We start from the raw sequence: 19,487 nt of genomic DNA on the forward strand, positions 1-19,487 counted from the left end.
CTATTAAAAATGCAGTTGTCTATTAATATTAAATGTATTTTAATATTTAATTATATAGACATAATATGTCATTGTATTGGCTTTCGTTTATTTGTTTTACTTTGAAGAAAGTGCTGGTCAGGAATCGTGGGCTGCATTCGCAAACACTGATGGAGAACAGGCGAGGCTTTCAGGTTGGTTACGCGATGGCCGCTCTCTCAACAATATCGGGATTTTAAAGCGAAAACAATGTTTTTGCCGCTCTGAGAGGATTGTTGATGTCTGGACTAGCTACCGGAATGATAGCGGCGGTGTTTTAGCCCGTCAGATTTGCTTAAGCGCCGGATCGGAGATGTCCTCTTTCTGTTAGGCTTTCAGTGTTTTTCTTGTTCGTCTCCCGGGCCTGGATGAAGCTGCCTACACTGTAGCGGCGGGTTGCTACTTTCGGATGAGCGGGCAGTAGGTCTTGAAGAGGTGGGGTCTGAATTTAGGAGTCAAAACAAGTCCGTAGAGGTTCTAAAGGAGGTGCTTAACGTGCATGTTACTGAAAAAATGTTACCGAAGTGGTCAGAAGGGCAACATTATCAGAGTTGACTCCTAACTTGATGTTCTAGCTAGTTAGCATTAGCCAACGGTAGCGGTAACTTGCACTAGCTATAGCGTAATTTTAACATTTGTAAACGCTATATAACATAAGAGCTAACAGTTATGTTGCTCCTGCAGAATAGTGAGGCACCCGGTTTATATTGCGTTTACGTGAAGTCTGTTTTGACGTCTGAAAAAAGGATTTATTTGAATTTAGTTGTTGCAACTAGCGTGTTGCTAACTGAACTAACTGGTCAGTGACGTAACGCTCGGCATTGTTTTGACAGCACGCAGCATCTTAGTTCAGACCTAAAATGTGCATATGACTGTCTTTCTTAATTATTATTTTTTGTTGATTATTTTTTGTAACAGACAATAGTTATAAAAGTTAACATGTGTCTAACTGATGTGACGCAGCTCACCGTTCTGTTACAGTACCATACAGTGTAACGTTAGCCTCTGCCAGCAACCAAATATACTGTCTGTAATTACTGCAGTATTTCTCATCAGCACATCTCTCTGTGGGCTTTTAAAAAAAAAAATTGCTAAGGCTTTTATATACATTTCGAATGGCTAAAGCACGAATAAAGATAGAGGGTTTAAATGCAGTTGAAATGGCACAAATCCATTCTGCTACTAAGGAGATACCAATGTTTGAAATCAAGAACACATTTGAGGGCGTATTGAGAAGCATAACATCAGTAGGCTATAGGTGTTCGATTTCAATATATTGACCAAGGGAGTCATCCATTGAACATTTGACCTAGGGAAGAAAAGCATACATGAGAACAGAAGAGCTTTGAAAGGTCTCCTAAATGTTCACAGGGTATTGAGCTGAACATGGAACCCTGGGAACATATAAATGTGTACGTCCCCATACAGTAGCATTCATGGCTTTCTATTTGACACTTCAGTTGTAGGATGGATCCAGACGGTGGGGCAGATTCTCAAAAAGCTGTCAGTTTGCAGTGGAAGAGCTACAAACTTGTCCAGGATCCAGCCATTCGTCGAGTTGCACAGAAAATCTACAGATATGATGGAGTGCATTTTAGTGTGCCAGTGAGTTGATTTGCTTTCTGTTTTAATACATAATGTGTTTCTTTAATTCAACTACAACCTGTATCATTGATGATGGATACAACTTTATATGAAAATGACTTTCCTCAAGGAGAATTATGAAACCGGCTTGCTACGTCAGCACACAGCAAAGCATATTTTTATCTATCTGTTCTGCACCTTGATTCAGTTTTCACCATCAAATACCTGGTGCTTCATTTAGTAGCTTCTTTTGTGATAACATTCATATGTGTTTTATAATTATCCTGTCCAGATTTGATCCTGTCAGACTAAATGACACACTTATGCATTTTGCACAAAACAAAAGTAGACAATAAAGTATTTTGACAAGAGGAATTGGTGTGCGGCAGTTACAATATAAAGTGTGAAATAGTGCCAAGATATACTTTGCAGGAAAACCAAATATAAACAATAGAAAGGATCAGTACCTTGCAAAAGACAAATGTACACAATACCTGAAATGTAAAAAGGTTAACTGTTTGTGTGATTAAAAGCAGTAGGGTGCAATTTAAAAAACATCAACATTTGCCTTAAAGCTAACTGTGAACGGTGAGGGTCATCCGAAACTGCTTATAAGAGGATTTATTCTAATTTCTGTATGAGGTATACAGTATGTGTTGTCAAGTTTTGTTACTACTGGAATTTCAGGACTCTGGATTTCCTCCTGTGGGTGAACTGCGGGACCCTAGACCCCGGAGACTATGGTCCAGGTATACAGAAATGTCCCTGCCAGTGCCAAAGTTTAAGGTGAGGATAGCTTCTGAGCACTAACTTAACACATACTTCATCTGAGGCTTAATATGTTGACCAATTATTGTATTTGATTTTCTTCACAGCTTGATGAGTTTTATGTGGGTCCCATACCCCTCAAGGAGGTGACCTTTGCTAGACTGAATGACAACATCAAGGAGCCCTTTTTGGCAGAAATGTGTGCAAAGTTTGGTGAGGTGGAGGAGATGGAGATCCTGTTTCACCCCAAGACCAGGAAACACTTGGGCCTGGCCAGGGTGCTGTTTACCAGCACCAGAGGAGCTAAGGACACAGTCAAGCATTTGCACAACACTTCTGTCATGGGTAACATCATTCATGCTCAACTGGATATAAAAGGTACGTTCAAACACCTTATCTCAGGCATCTACAAAGTTGTCCTAGTGATCAATCATACTATAGCATTTTTTGTGGAGTGAGAAATAAATTGCCAGTACAAACATGTTATGCATTTATTTGTCAAAAAGAGATGTACACGCATAGTTTTTAACACAAATGATGATGCGCCTTGAGCCACACAGCTCAACTGTTTTATAATTGAAAAGGCTAGGTCATTTTTTAATTTGTAGTAGGCTCTATATAGACATGGTTTTACATAGAAAAACATAAAGATAAAAAGATCATGAGATATGTGCCAGGTTTTTATATCGTTAAAGATTGGGCTTATGAGGAAAATGCTTTTGCAATTCCCATATCTGCACCTTATGTCCAAACTAACAAACTTTTTATGCTATATGTCCTGTTAATTATAGAAAAAACAGACATTAGCTGTTCCTGGGTGGAGACAGTGGATATGGGTTATGTTTGTTGTGATTTTATGGTCTGTAATTATTTTTTTATGGCTTTTGTTTGTTTCCACAGGCCAGCAGAGGCAGAAGTATTATGACCTGATGGTAAACGGGTCCTACACTCCTCAGACTGTGCCCCTGGGAGGCAAGGCTTTGACTGATAGGCTCCAGCCTCCGGCCCCAGCACAGCCGCAGCCACAGCCTGACACGGTATTATCATAGCATCGTTTTCACTTCACTTTAGGGCTTTTGAAAATGTTATTTTCCTATTCTGTAAAGCTTATATTGAATCAAATGAAGCCTTTAATTGTAATATATGGTGCTGTTTTGATTGGAGCTGTTACCTCCGCGACCCTGACGGAGAAGATGGATGGTGCTGTTTGATTGCTGCTAGATCATTTCTTTGACAAAATAAAAAGAATGTGTTTTTTTACAGCCAAAATACCAATAAATATGGATTTAAGCAAATGTTTCATTAGATAAAAACATGTTTTTTGTTTTAGAAAGGCTTGCATCTTTCTTTTTTCAATACATTTGACCTTTTGGACTTCACAACTCTCAGGTTATGGAGATGTGTTTCAGGTCACACAAGACAGAAAAAATCCTATGTAGCCACAAATGGATTAACAAATGGGTTAATTCTACCAATACTTTCATTATTATTGTTTTGGTGAAGCTTTATCTTTACAGAAAGCTGTGCAGAAACATCAGTATAACATGCAATGAACTGTCACTCAACATCGCAGCATTTTCATGTCAAACAATGTTGAAAATGTGCCATGAAAATGTAGTGAATGAATGTTCTAACCCTTTGATAAAGCCCGCCTTCACCTCCCTAATGATCTGCTGAGGTTTATATAGATAATGGATTTCAAGGAAACTTACATTTGAATCCTTATGCTTGTTTTGAGCAGTCATCGGAAGTCAGGCGGAGGCTTTCCAGTGATCTTGCAGTTTTGGCAGCAGGGGTCCAGGCCCTAACATCAGGAAGTGCCGACCCTTCCTCTGGGGATGCTGGTTACAGTGATCAGCGTCTGGACACGCCCCCCTCTTCCATATCAGGCCCCTTCACACCAGGCTCCACTGCTTCATCTCAGGGTGCTGGAGGAGGGACACCGTACAGCTCCAGATCTGGGACTCCTTTCTCACAAGACTCGGGCTACACTGGCGGAAGGTTAGTCGATGCTACTTGCCCAAAGAGAGTGTTGCGTTAAAACTGTCCCATTGCTTTGGTGCGGCTGTTATTATTCAGGCTCTACATAGAAGATTCCATTGTGTACTTTATAGATTCTCTGTTGGATTAACTTAATTAATAAATGGCTTTATTAACAATAAGTATGGATATGGATTCTTTTGATCTTCTGTTCAACTGGCATTGTTGTTAGAGGTCGTGAGATTTAGCGTGGCAGTTAAAATTATAACATCAATAAAACAATAAAAACAACCACAGTCTTTCACGTGCACGTGCAAGCAGGGCAAGTGTTTATTAAACCTTTTTTTTTCGTAATCTCAATATAACTTGGTTTTGTTACTTGCCAATACAGCATGATTAATTGAAGTGATTGTCTGCATGGTTGTTTTAAACAATAATTGAAAAGAACTTCCTTTGTGTCATGCAGGAATACTGGCTACAGCACTGGCACTTTAGGCAGTGGCTACCCTCCCCAGGACATGCTCCCTTCTTCCTCCTCGTCTTCTGCAGTCTCCTCTACTGTTGGAGGATACAAAGCATCTCGTTTTTCAGAGGATGCACAGGAACCTTCAGTGTTTCACCGAGGTCGCCCTATATACCCCCCGAACACATCATACCGTCCCAACGAGCCCCCATGCTACCCCCCATACCCCAATGTTGCAGGGCCTGGGCCACACATGGCGCACCACTCCTCAATGCCTCCTCCACCTCTTGCCGCCCAATTTGATCAGCCCCCAATGGCAGACAGGGACCGTGACAGAGACTCAGGGGGGCGTTACGGGCCGGCGGGGATCGGCTCCAGAAGGTCGTCCTACCAGCAGCAAGACACAAACTCTTCCACAAAGTACCATTCCCATCACTCCCATCACCACTCAGAGCGCAGGGAGGACAGGGCGTACCGGCGAGATAGCCTGGGCTCCCGGTCTGGTGACCACGGCCACCAGAGACACCGCAACCACCACCATTCTCACAATCACCACGGCAGCAGCAGCCGCAGGAGGAGCAGCCATGACCGGGACAGAGATCGAGACAGAGACAGGGACAGAGACAGTGACTACTCCAACAGCTCTGACCCCAGATACAATTCCAACTCCTACCGTTCTTCCTCTAACAGCATGTCTCCCCCCCCTTGCTCTTACACTGCATACCCCACGTCCAAAGAGCCCGCTCAAGCCCCTCCTCAGGGATTGGACTCTTCCACCCGTCTTGCAGGCACAAGCCTTGCAGAAAGGGGCTCCCTGCCGTCGGGTGGTGCTGACAAAGACTACCACACTGGTCACCACAGTGCTCTTCCCCCACTGCCTCCTCCGCCGCCGCCCCCCCTCCCGCCAGCCTCAGTCATAGCAGCGGCTGTAGCTGAGACCCTGGGAACGCTGGACTTCAACCAGGACAGTCCGGCCCGGGAGGAGCAGTGGACAAAGCCAAAGCGCCGTCCCAGCACGCCACCAGCACCCCCAAAAACGCCCCCCCCCCTACCTCCTCGCCCCAACGTCCCATTGCTTCTTCCTCCACCTCCCCATCCTCTACCTCCCTTCCCCACCATCTTCCCTCTTCCTCCAGCTCCCCACCTCAGCGTGACTCCTCCTCTCCAGAGCCAGATTCCACCAATGAGAGTTTACCGTTCGTCTACCACAGCAGCAGCCTGGACTCTCGTATTGAGATGCTCCTCAAAGAACAAAAGGCTAAGTTTTCTTTCCTTGCCTCCGACGAGGAGGAGGAAGAGGATAGGAAGGAGGAGAAGCAGAGGGCTGTACGTGGGGACGGAGGCGATCGAAGAGGTGATGGGACAGGGGAGCACACCAGTGGTAACCTGGTTGGAGACAATGGGGAGAAGGACCACAGGAAGAAAGGGGAAAGAGACAGAGGGAGGAAACGGGGAAAGGGGGGAGACGGTAGGAAGAGTCCCAGTTTACTTACAGCAGCCATACCATCCTCTTCCTCCTACTCCTCTCGCATCCCCCCAGAAACTCAGCCACAGGTCGGCCTCACTGTGGCTGGAGCTTTGCAGGAGGAATCTTCACACACTGGATCTGCTGATACACGCAGCAGGACAGGAGCACACACCCCCCCTTACAACGGACAGAGTCAGGTGAGATCAGTAGCAGAATAAAGCTTTAAGGCGGAGTTCTGACCATTAAAGGTTGCACAATCCCTTTTTTTGCCACTTTGTTAGCATCAGGGGAATTATTATTTTTCTGCAGTGGTGGCGCACCCCTAGCGTATGTGTGTATTACATATGTATGGTGTATACTAACACTCTAACCTCTGTTTCTTGTAGTCCTCCCCTCACTCCTCAGGAGAAGACATGGAGATCTCAGACGAGGAAGAGGAGGTGACTACCATAACAACAGTGACCTCTCATCAGGCCTCGCTCACCTCAGGTTCCTCCCCCTGTTCCTCCCAGGCTGCCATGCCTTCACAAAAAGCGGACCACTCATCTTCACCCCAACCGGACTCTGCACAGCACTTTGGCACCTCCATGCACCCTCCCATACCTTCCTACCCTCCACATCTGCCTCCACCACCTCCTCCTGGTTACTCCCTCCAACCTCCACCTCCGCCCGGGATCCCTCCCCTGCCCCACATGGAGCTGCACCCTGAGTATCCTCCCATGCCCCATCACATGTATGACTATGCCTCGTCCATGGAGCTGATGAACCAGTACAGCGGGGGCGCTCCAATGTCTTTCCAAATGCAGACCCACATGCTGAGCCGCCTTCACCAGCTGCGCGTGTCGTCCTCCAACGGGACCCCGGGCCCCGGCGAGGCCGCCACCGCTGACTACTCGTCCTACCATCTCCACTCTATGCCGCCGCCCCACACACACCACCCCTATATGGACCAAGAGGGGAGTGGAGCAGGCGCTCATTATGACCAGGACCACCGCTACATGCCCCCCCACATGCCCTACGCCTACCCTGACCCCCACAGCACCCAGATAGCACCCCCTCCACACCATGGCATCCCGCCTCCCCATACTGGTTGGCCGCAGCACGTCTTGCCCCCCCACTACGCCTCTTACATGCCCCCACCGGGCTATGGCACCATGCTGCCCGGGGAGGGAGACGAATACAGGGCTCCAGATGGGGAGGAGATGTCTCTGTTGCCTGACAATCCGCATGAAGCCACGGTGCAGATGGTCCTGGGCACTCTGATCCAGGAAATGAAAAACATCATGCAGAGGGACCTGAACCGCAAAATGGTGGAGAATGTTGCCTTTGCGACTTTTGACGAGTGGTGGGAGAGGAAAGAGACCAAGGCCAAGGTGAGGGAGAGTGCTGATGTGCTGTTACATCTTACAGCTTGTTTGTGTGTGTATATAACTTTCTAAATGTTTCAGTTAAAAACCCGATAGATGAACTCCTGAGCAGTAAATCAAATTGGATCCACCTTTAAACACATTAATGTATTACTAAAGTCCAGTTTATTTGATTCTGAACAAGCCATTCTGCATATTGAATACTTTTAAATATTTTTAAGTGTAATTGATGAATTATTTACTTGAGACTTCGAAATGCACATTTTTTTCACTATTTAAAAGTATTAAAACCTTGCTGATTATCCACTGGGTGCCTTCCAAAACTGCCCCTGCTTTTACCACCCGATGGCAGTTTGAATTGCCTCCTTTATTTTCTGTAGCAAGATGATGCCACCGACCACATGGATCAGGCAGCAGAGTTGTATTTTGAATTGAAAAACGGAAATAAATACAAAATTGTTAATGTATATATTTCCTCTTCTAGCCTTTCCAGACAATGGTTAGAGGGGTGTCTGCATTACGGGACGATGAGAAGAAAGAGGAAAAGATCAACCGTCCTCGGGAGCCTCTCACGTCTCTTGTGGACTGGGCGAAGAGCGGCGGCATGGAGGGTTTGTCTCTCCGAGGAGCAGTGCGACTTCCTTCCTTCAAGGTAAAAGCACTTTGGCAGAAATGTGATTGTGTCGTAATGTTCAACAGCTCACACTGTGATTTAGATAAATGAAAACACACACATACACCCTGATCGCTCCCTTATATTCGAGTCAATTCTTTACTTTTGGGTCAAATACTTATTTTTAAGAAACCTTTAAGAACTTTTCTGGTCGATGCAAGATTCAAATAGCATTTTTAATAATACACTAAATGTTACATTTCTGTCGAATCCATTTTTCAAACAAGTGATCAACCTAATCTACCCCTGATAACATAACTTCCAAGTGTCAATTTTACATTTACAAAGAAATCACCATCCCTGTTAACCGTTCTTAGTTTTGATATTCCCTGACAATGCTGGTCCCAGATGTACAGTAGATGCTTTTAATGTTACTTACCACGAGGAGCCCGTTATAATTTGTCTTGTTTAAACATAGAAATGTTGATTTTTGTCAAGTGAAACTTCATTGAGAAATGCTTTATGTTGATGTTAAAGTCCATCAGTGGCTGTGTGTCATTGCTATAACAAATATTGTTTTTCCACTTGTTTAGGTAAAGAGGAAAGAACCCCAGGAGCTTCAAGAGGGAGACATGAAGAGGCCCCGACCCTCGACCCCACCAGACGAGGATGACGAAGGTTTGTTGAGCTCTTTATCCAATTAAAGAAGGGATTGATTTAATAGAACTGCTGCATTTAACTATCAAACGGATGTTTTCCTTCCAGCTCGTGAGGGGAGAATGCCAGAGGCCAGCAGACATGGAGCTGAAAGAGACAACAAGAGGAGGAAAAAGAAGCCAAGGAATCGTAAACCTTGGGAACTTGGCAGTGAGGGAGAGGAAACATCTGACGACTCCTCCACTGAAAAGGTTTGGGTTGTTATCTTCGTTTGTAAGCAAGCAAAAAAACAAGAGCACATAAACAAACCTAAGGTATGCGTAAATGAGACTTTTGGAAACCTGTTTATATCAGATGTATTCACTAAAGTACCAGGCTGAGCAAGAAAATATGATTTTTATGCAACTGGTTTGATTTAAATGTGTGTTGTGTTCTCAGGTTTGATCAGAGTTGTGTTCTGACTCTAGATGGCAGCATTTCACTGTGATCTCTATTTGATATATTAGTTTGTAACTATAATCCTTTTTATGTGCAGGAGGATGAAGAGGAGGAGGGAAGTGAAAAGGCCTCTGATGGTAAATCACATTCTTATCACAATACATTTACTTCTGTTTACTTCCAGTTTAGGTAGTAATAATCCAAAATATCCTCTTCTTTCTTTAGATGACGCCCTTAGCGCTGATAGTGATGATGAGAGCCTCTCCTCGTCCTCTGACGGCTCTTCGTCTTCAGGATCTACATCTTCCTCTTCCTCTGAAGATGAGGATGAAGAGGAAGGAGAGAGGGCTGAGAGTGAAGGGCCAGACTCCATGGATGAGTCGACCATGGACAGCACAAATGAGAAAGATGGCAGGTATGGAGTTTGAAATGTTGTTTTTATTCCATGTTTAATGTCTATCAATTCCAGAAATACATTTTGTCTATTTTGTTCAACTTAATGTAATTTTCATCGTCAATATCACCGGCTTCAAATGTATTTCTTCTTTTTTCTTCAGGGAAAATAATGCAGGCTCTTTCTCGAAGGCAGAAGTCAAAACAGGTTAGTCAAAAGTCCTCATGTCATTAAACATATCACATTATCCAACGCAAACAGCAGCTATCGCCACCAAAGGCACAATGAGTAGAATTGTTTGCTTTTGTGTTTATAACCACAAAACACAAGTAGGAAATTTCCCCCACCCTATCTGGCACCCTACATTTTTTATGGAGGTTTAATCTTAGAAACCTGCTGAACACATCATAATAAAAATAAATAAGAGAGAAAGGCTAAGGGCAGTGTCTCTGCAAGTGACCCTGCAGCACACTTCTACTAGGTCATACATTGAGACTGGATTCATCGGAGTCTAAACATTGTTTTTAATAAATCCTACTAATTGTGCCTTTTACTCCTTGTTATTGCTCTCAAAGTTGTAGTGAATCAATTGGAACGTTTAACTGCACTGTGTAAAGTTTGGATCGGTCTCTCAAAACTCACTTTTTCCCGCAGGTGAAGCCAAGGACAGCAAGGCAGATACAAAAACAGCACCAAGCAAGCGTCCTCCATCGCCCCCGTACCCCAGGCCTTCGTCCCCTATTGTTCTTGTGCCCCCTCTCAAGAAACGCAGGAAGACTGTCTCGTTCTCCACAGGCGAGAACGACAGCAAGATGCAGCTGCCGACTGTACCCGCATCTCCATCTCCCTCACAGCTGGCAGGTGAATCTCCCTTTTTCTCCCCTGGGAGGCACCCAGACTCTCCCGTCACCGCTTCTCCATCACCCACGGCTCGCCCCTCCAAGGGCATCCAACTCCTTCCCTTCGCCTCCAAACCAGGGGAAGGCAATGCCCTCATTGTGCCCCCGTCTGGATACCAAGATTTTGATGAATGCAAAAAGGGACCTCCTGCTTCTCCTCAGACCCCCCTGATCAAATCCGCTGGCAAAACGGGGTGCAGGGAAAGAGTCCCCCAAATCTCCCGTCCCTCCTGTTATGGTGTGCCGCACGGTGCAGAACCTGCCGCTGGACCACGCCTCTCTGTGCAGGATGGCCTTCGAGGAGGCCCCTCCTCCACATCCAGCCAACAAACGGTCCAGAGGCAGGCCTCGGACGGCCAGTGTGTCTGCGTCATCCAGTCACTCCCTCAGAGAGGAAGACGAGGAGGAGGAAGAAAGTGAGCAGAGGCTGAGATTCAGAGAGCATCTGGGGGCATCAAGCCTCCTGCAGCTTGCCTCAGCTTCAACCACTGACTTGTCTGTGTTGGCCGATGTTGCTTTGAAAATGGACCCTGACACTGGGGACTCAGAGGAGACAGAGACATCTGATGAGGCAGAAGAGCAGAAGATGGAAGGCGATCTCTTCTCCTCAGAGTCCCTGGCCCTGGTAATGAGCCAAGGGGGTATACTGGTCCTTACGGAACACAACTACTGCAAACCTCCTGTTCTCACAGTACCATCCGGTACCAAAAGGACTTCCTCCAAAGACTCCTCAGTCTTGCTTCCAGCAGACCTTAACACTATTTCTGGGGTGCTTGAAGCGCCAGAGGAGGTCATTGGAGAAGCCCTTCCATCCAGAGGAGATAAAGGGGAATTGTTATCTACAATGGGGGTGCTTTGTGAGTCTGATGACGCCGGCCAGGCTGCATCTCGACCTCCATCGTCAAAGAAGAAAGCCGTAGTTGGGAAAAGTCCCGAACTTGAAAAGGATATGAGCAAAAAGTGGAGAAGGAAAGACAAAGAAAACCTTGAGCTTCAGCACACACAAAAACAGAAGGAGCAGCCAGGAAGCAAGAAACAGAGGAAGCGGAAACCAGAGGTGCGTGCCACGTCTGCTTTGTTCCTGTAAATGTTTGCTGATGTCTTAACAGTAAACAACCTGTCGTGGATTACAACCCGTCACAATGTTTGTGAGACCAAAGAAGAGTGACTCAGTTGTTGATCAAAGTTTGTTCATGACACATCTTTTTTTTCCTTCCTGGGTCACTCGAAAAACAATCTAGCAGCTTAATTCAAATATAATGCTACCACTTTACAACAACCTACTACCCTTATAAAGGATTCATAAAGGGTTTATAATTAGGTTATTAATTAGGTTGTAAACACTTTATTAATCATTAAGAACCATTCATAAACCAGTTATAACGTTTTCATACATCAACACAGGCTCACTATTTGGCAAGATGACTAAGCCTTATACTGGCTAGCTAGCTTACTTCGTCTTCTTCATCAGCCAACATGCTTGGTGTCTGTTGTTCACTGACTTGATTCTCCCCCCCATCCATCTTGATGTTTCTTGGCATCTCACTAAGTAGCCATTAAAAGGTTTGGCAGTACAGATAAATGTGGGCTCACTATTTGGCAAGCAACCGGAATGTGGCCCTGTTCCTCCCTAGCAAACTACAGTTTAGTGAACATGTGTTCCAACGTACTGGTTTCAGCAAGTATCTCGGCCTACAGCACACATGGTTGACTGACTTATTTGGCCATTTGCTTCTGGCTGGAACCAGACATGCTTTTTAAAATAATTACTTTAACACTAAGATATAGGATGGAATAAATCTTCCATCATCTGACTCAAACAGATTTCTCTTGTGATCAATGTGGTTACAGTTCATTGGTATTAGTATTGCTCTTCTTGTTATCATGAGTCAAAAACACAATAATAATCATAACATCTTCACCTGTGCAGGACTCAGAAGAAGAAGTCGATGTGGAGGAGCTTGAGTCTGGGGAGCTTTCCAGCTCGGACACAGAGGACGAGATTGTTGAAGACGTTCGGAAGAGTGAGCGTCTATTTCTGCAGGAAGCAGGGGTAACATCGTCCCAGCGCTGGCCAAAACCCGTCCCTGCATCCGAGCCAACAGCAATTAAGTATGATAACCGCAGTGAGTTTGAGCAGATGACCATCCTGTATGATATCTGGAACTCGGGTCTTGACGGCGAGGACTTGAGTTTGCTGAAGAAGACTTATGAGAAGCTGTTACAGGACAACCACAGCTCTGACTGGCTCAACGATACTCACTGGGTCAATCACACTAATATCCTTTTCTATGGTTTACTTCTGCATTAAGTACGTGTGATTGGTGTTGAAATGAACCCCAGTTACCAATTTAAAGCTGATTTTAACAAACAACTTTATGATCTATTTAAATAGATCAAATGTCTTATGTTTCCATTTTACTGTGTGGTCTGCTATTGTCCTTGACCTTCGAGCTTCACTAACCAATTTGCCGAACCCTCGACGTAAGAAGAAGAACCCAGGTGGACAGCTGCGTCAGCATGTGACCGGTTCTGCCAGAAGTGAGGGCTACTACGCCATCAGCCGCAAGGAGAAGGACGTCTATCTGGACTTGGACCTGCCAGAGCAGGTCATCCGGGAGGTGGAGAATGTCGACCTCTCGGTAAGCATGCTCCTAAGTCCTTTCACTCTGAAATCCCTTTGTCTCTTTAGTTCTAGTGACCATCATTTTTATTTTCCTTTTCAGAAGAATCAGTTTATAAGTGAGGAACTCAAATCGTTTTTTCTTCAATGATATTGCCAACTCCTTTCAAGAAGGTTTGCCTCTTTGGTTGTGTGGTTAATGAAACCCTTAAGGCAAGGGAGAAAAAACTTATTCTGGTTTCCAAATGTCCTGCACCGCTAAAACAGGTTTTGGCTGGTGAAAACAGGTTGTTCTTAGAAGAGTGTATAATCAACTAGGCTCAATGGATCTGTTCTCCCTCTGTTTAAGAACATTCTATCCTCTTCTTAAGTGATTTAACAGAGGATAGGAAAACATTGAAATCATGGAAAAATATTAGTTTCCAGTACAGATCAAATTGTTGAGATCTGTGGAAAAGTGATACAGGTTTTCCAAACAGCTGCTCGGCACCGAGCTATTTTGGAAAATAAGACAAAATGGCAATAGCAACATTTGAACACTCCCTTTTCTGCTGCCGAAGAAGTGTTATTACACAGTTCCTGAGTAGTTCTTTTATTTGTTTGTATTGAAAATGATTTGTGACACATTTGGAGGAGCATTCTGCGAGACAGATAGATGACAGATGTCCCAAATGTTCCCCAAAACCAAACCTCACATCCTGAAAAGCTTCAGTTGGCAAAACATTTATGTCGCTGCTCACCAAATGTGTAATGGGATTGAGATTTGTGCCGCCACATCTTCACAGCTGCTGACATATTTGGCATTTGTAGGGAAAACTCGTATGGTTGTTTTGTGTTCCTATGCAACGTTTGTTTTCAGTAACGGGTTTCCGTTCTGGCTTTGTGCCGTGCCTCACTGGCACCATGGAGATTTTATGTTGCCTCAAATGAGATGTAGACACCACATCAGTCAGCACGTGATGTCAGGATTAAATCAGCACCTGACTCAGGTACACAGGGATCTGTTTTATTTGTACCTTGAGGTCTGACTGTAGAGGAAATATTTTCAAAGCTCAGTGAGTTAGGACTGTATGATATGAAAAGGATTTTCAACATCTACAAAAGTAAAACTCCTTTGTTTGAGATTTTAATCATTAAGGATCCATTCAAAACAACTTGTAATCATTGTTTCAAAGCCTTCAGAATTCACAAGTAGTATTTGTTGGATTGTGTGATATATACAGTAGAGCTGTTTTTGGTGAGGAAAGGGTTGTGTCTTAATGTAGTCGAGCACTCTGTAGAAAACTTGAGTCATCTGTCGTGCTTCCTCTTAGCCTTTAATCAGTTATATGTGCATGCACAGTGACTGATTCCAAATAAACTTCACCTACATGAACACATATTTGTCAAAGTTCAAATTACGGGTCATTCTACTCTTGGTCAAGGTCACGTGATGTGTGATTGTGCCAGATTTGCTATTTTAATTTTCTTTGCCATCTGTTTTTCTGCCAGGGAGCAAACCGAGTGCTTTCAGAGAGACGCTCAGAGCAGCGCCGTCTCCTCACTGTCATCGGCACCACGGCAGTCATGGACTCTGACCTGCTCAAACTCAACCAGCTTAAGGTACAGACAACCGTTATCTCATGTTGTGCAACCAGATTCACATTGTAGCCCAGAGGGTTCACATTTCTTTACAGACAGCATTAAAATGTCACAATACAATTATCTAATATTGTGTCAATTTAATTATTCTTAAAATAAGATAAAAAATACTTATAATGTCCTTGGTGGAAGTAATTCCTTAAAGTTCAGGGCAGTAGGAAAGAACACACCTCTTCAAAGGTAATTGCCATTGGTGAAGCTTTTTTTTTTTCACCAAACAGTTATCTGCCTTGACAAAGTTCATGTTTAATCAGCAGTGCGTGATGCCTCTTTAGTGCAGCAAAAGGAACTTTTTAGCCCGTTGCACAGTATAGCACAGATTTAAAAACTGCCATGCCTGCCACGTTAAAACAAACAGCCCCCCTAGTGTAGTTTAATGACTTTGCTTACACATAAGAGCTTTTTTTTCGAAACCAACAGACTAGGCTGGTGCCTTTCAGAGGTCCTGCGTTCAAAGAGGAGTTGCCAGCTGTGCAGTTTTGAGTCATGGCTGTACGGGTGATTAACTTGCTCCCTAGGAAGGCGTTAATCCTTCAGCGCAGGCCGCCTGTTACTGCTGCTTCCAAGGCCAAACATTTCACAGAGCTAACCCTGTGTCGAACACAACAGGAAATCCGTCTTAGTGCCCACCCATCACTAACAACCCCCTAAAGGAGGGTGATGATCATATTTTAGGGTGGAGGCTGTTTATCGCTGGAACTGTGACGAGTGCAGTTACAGACTAAGTCACTTAAAAGCAGAATCAGCATCTACTTCTTACATGTACAAGAGTTTTAATAAAAAGTTTCAACATGTTCATTTGAGTGCTTGCATATTTGTTACCAAGATCTTTGTTACAGTGAGTCTTTTCTGTCTTTGTGCAGTACCGAAAGAAGAGGCTTCGCTTCGGACGCAGCAGAATCCACGAGTGGGGTCTGTTCGCTATGGAGCCCATAGCTGCTGATGAGATGGTCATTGAGTACGTGGGCCAAAACATCCGACAGGTATGGCCCCCGGTCTGTGTCATTCTGTGTTAAACCAGGGAGAATTGGAAAAGAAAACCCTCCAGATATCCATATCGAGTTTCATGCTGTGATGAAATTCCAGCTACAGACTGAATTAAATATGCAAAATGTTAAGTGTTCTGTTTAGAAAGCTCCACCATTACATTACTGTGTCATTTGATTATTGATAGGTCATATGGCAGATGATAACTATTTTTATAAACCATTAGTCCTTTTTTTCTAAAAATCACCTAAACGCTGCTTTAGGATATTTGTTATTTCGTTTCAAATTGGCTTTGATAAGGAAACAAATCAATAGTTGCAGCCCAACTCTTCAGATACTGCTGTTGGTTCAGTGTTATCATAAGAACAACATGTTTTGTGTGTACAGATGGTGGCTGACAATCGAGAGAAACGGTATGCACAGCAGGGCATCGGGAGCAGCTATTTGTTCAGAGTGGACCACGACACGATTATTGATGCCACCAAGCTCGGCAACCTGGCAAGATTTATCAACCACTGCTGCACTGTGAGTCTCGACCACCTTCAGTTCGATTTTCCCCAGTATTAAGCCCCCTTATTATTTTGAAGTTGAAGTTGAATTCTGTTTATTCAGCAGAGTTGATTGTGTCGATAAGAAGGGCAACGGCTGCAGGGTTCTTCTAGAGCCAGCATTTTGTGTTTCTTTCTTTTTATTTACAGTTTAAAAATCTTCAGAATATATATGTGTAACTTTAACTGACACCTTTAGGAATATTTCCAGGGCCTTCTCCAATGTATGACGCAAAAAACATGTCGTATGTCAGAGCTCACAGACTATGACAAATTTCAAATGTTTGGGAAATGCACTTCTGGCACTGTTCTCATTATTCCTTTTTCGCTTTGTTCCTCCAGCCAAACTGCTACGCCAAGGTTATCACAATAGAGTCCCAGAAGAAGATTGTGATCTACTCAAAGCAGGCCATTGCCGTCAATGAGGAGATCACCTACGACTACAAGTTCCCGCTGGAGGAAAACAAGATCCCTTGCCTGTGTGGAACGGAGAACTGCCGCGGGACACTGAACTAGTGGATAAGCTTTTCTTCCTCACCTGGCAACACCCAGACCCGGAACCCCACCTGGTTTACCCTTCGTAGAGTGTACTTCGAAACAAGGCCACGCTATGAACCCCCCCTCCTCGCATTACCCAGGAAACAGAGACACACACATTTGCACTTTTCCTGCACACTTTCATTCACTTGGCAGTTTCACAAGCCAGTGTGAGAGGTTAGTGTCACCTGGCATGAGAATACTAGTTGGGGGGCCTCCGCTTCAGCAGCTCTTTTGTGGGACTCCATTGGTTGTTATTTTTTAGCCAGGATGTTTCGTGCAGCCTGGCGTCATTTTTCTTTCTATTTCCATGCCACTATCAGATAGAATTTAGACAATAAATATAAAACAGAAAATGATTCTATGTCTACGTCAGCTTACATAATCTACATCCTGGATCACTCTTGCCGTGTCCAATCTCTCCCTGCACCCATCCGCACAGATCCGCACACAGACGCACAGGAATATCTGACAAATTCAGGGTTTTTAAAAGTGCTTGTTTTTGGCGCACTTTTAAAATGTCAAACTTCATTCAATTTGGTCTTCAGTTATGCAAGATTTCCAAGTGTGAAGATTGTTTTGGAGCTTTTTTTAAATTTCATTTCATAGTATTATAAAATAATATTGCTATTGCTGTTATTAATACATTTGTTATTTAGTTGCATTAGCTGTAAGTATCTTACAGTGAAATGAACTTCAGTGTACCCAACCCACTGTCCTATGTGGCTTTCACCAGCCTCATGAAACCCTCATTTTTCTTTTACACTCTGCATTGCTCCCCTGATTTGCCACAACCTTTCTTCTGGATGAGAGAAAAAACCTTTCAAATATTGTTTTTGACCCTCGTGAATATATGTCAGTTATGTTGTAGCTAAATTGTGTTTTATTTGTATTCCTCCGCTCCTGAATTTTTGTCTGCAAGGACCAGCACAACAGGGATTTAGCCTGTGTTTCTTTTTCCTTTTTTCCCCCAAAGTTAGAGCAATGTTAATCAAGTGTTGTGACGAGAACTAGAACCATGTTTTTTTGCATAATCTCTCTATCTGTTTATCTGCGTTCCATCAAAGCAAAGGTCAAAAGTAGGCACTGAAAACCACCAAACTCAGCCAGGTCCTGTTCAAATCTGTGTTCAGTGTTTAACTTAGTCAGTCTGTGTGATACATATGTTTTTAAAAGGCACATTTATTGGATTTGGTCAGGTCTCTTGAAATGGTTAGATTGTAAAGTGTTTTTCCCTGTTTTGAGGGCCTTTCAAGAATACATTAGTATGTATTTTATTTGAAAGTGTTGAGTGGTTCGGCCCGAAGAAACATCTCTCCCTGAAAACGCATCGGCCTAATGTTAACAAGTGTCCAGCTTAGGATCTGTTTGCAGTGTAGATGGGTGGAAGGTATACATAGATACGCTCCGTGGCTTTGCAATACGCCACAGACAGCAGGATGTAGATGGCCCTTATGTTGTGTCTCTGTTTTTCCCATGGCTATGGCCGTCCAAAGTTTAACTTTCATTTTAAACTTTTAACTAAAGTTTGGTTTTATTTTGTTCCCTCCCAAACAGGAAAATGTGTAAGATATTTTGTGTTGCAATGAAAGCGTTTCATCACAAACAAACCCTCTTTGCTACAGTATAAAAAGACGAAATCAAAGAAGTACATGTAAATATTGTAGAAGTGTTTGTTTCTCGTAGAAACACACTGATTTCAAGCTGTAAATATGTTGTTCCTTTTCTTCTCTCCATGAGGATGAAACATGTACATACCTTCCATTCATTTATTTTTTATTGTTTTTCCTTTTAATTTGATGATTATTTTAATATTATTTGCAATATTTCTTGTATTAATGCGTTGGACCCTTTATTAATGGTGCATTAAAATATTTTTTAAATAAATGAAACCATGTTTTTCAATAACTGTGTCCTACTGCTGTTCATAGCACAAAGGTTCAGCCAGTGTTGGAGAACATTTTAGTCTGTCTACAGGCTCCGCCAGTGTTGACACATTATAGTAACATATACATTTAAAACACTATGGGGTTATATGCAGTGCTCGACAGGAAGTTGCTTGCATAGTGGAAACTACTAAGTCCCATTACCTCGGTTGAAATTACTTCCTACTATGCACCTGCAACTTTGTTGCTTCCTGTTCTGAGAAACGAAAGGAAGTGCTGTAATCTTTCCAACAAGATGAAGATAGGAAAGGAAGACCTGGTGAAGCTCACAGCGCAGGAGGTGACGTGAGTATAAATAAATTGCAACATCATTCTTTGATAATCACTATTTACTAGACCTGAGATAACTTCTCCTTGGAAACGCACTTCACCTGTTTTGGTTCCCAAACTATGATAATTGGCTGGATCTTGGCTCATTTTGAATAAACTGAACAGAAATACACACATACAAGGGAAGGGCTGGAGGGGCCCATAAATAGCAATTCAGTCGACCTATTCTCAACCTAATACTGGATGTACCATGTTTAATAGTTTTAGGGACCATTACTGCGAATGT

At 43.6% G+C, this 19,487-nt stretch overlaps 1 protein-coding gene across 1 annotated transcript; it reads left to right on the forward strand.

Annotated features, from left to right (window-relative positions):
- The first annotated feature begins 159 nt into the window (after positions 1–159).
- Positions 160–18,877, forward strand: setd1a (SET domain containing 1A, histone lysine methyltransferase). The gene is given in 23 exon segments (XM_063904087.1): positions 160–173; positions 1,479–1,623; positions 2,290–2,388; positions 2,478–2,748; positions 3,271–3,407; positions 4,112–4,371; positions 4,817–5,853; positions 5,856–6,478; positions 6,668–7,654; positions 8,133–8,300; positions 8,855–8,939; positions 9,027–9,169; positions 9,454–9,493; positions 9,582–9,771; positions 9,914–9,957; positions 10,405–10,838; positions 10,840–11,706; positions 12,580–12,928; positions 13,110–13,291; positions 14,764–14,874; positions 15,777–15,896; positions 16,288–16,425; positions 16,791–18,877. Coding segments are annotated over 22 exon segments (6,597 nt in total). The 5' UTR covers positions 160–173; positions 1,479–1,485; the 3' UTR covers positions 16,965–18,877.
- Positions 18,878–19,487: the final 610 nt, after the last annotated feature.

Source organism: Eleginops maclovinus, chromosome 16, assembly GCF_036324505.1.
Source record: "Eleginops maclovinus isolate JMC-PN-2008 ecotype Puerto Natales chromosome 16, JC_Emac_rtc_rv5, whole genome shotgun sequence".
Taxonomy (NCBI): Eukaryota; Metazoa; Chordata; class Actinopteri; order Perciformes; family Eleginopidae; genus Eleginops; species Eleginops maclovinus.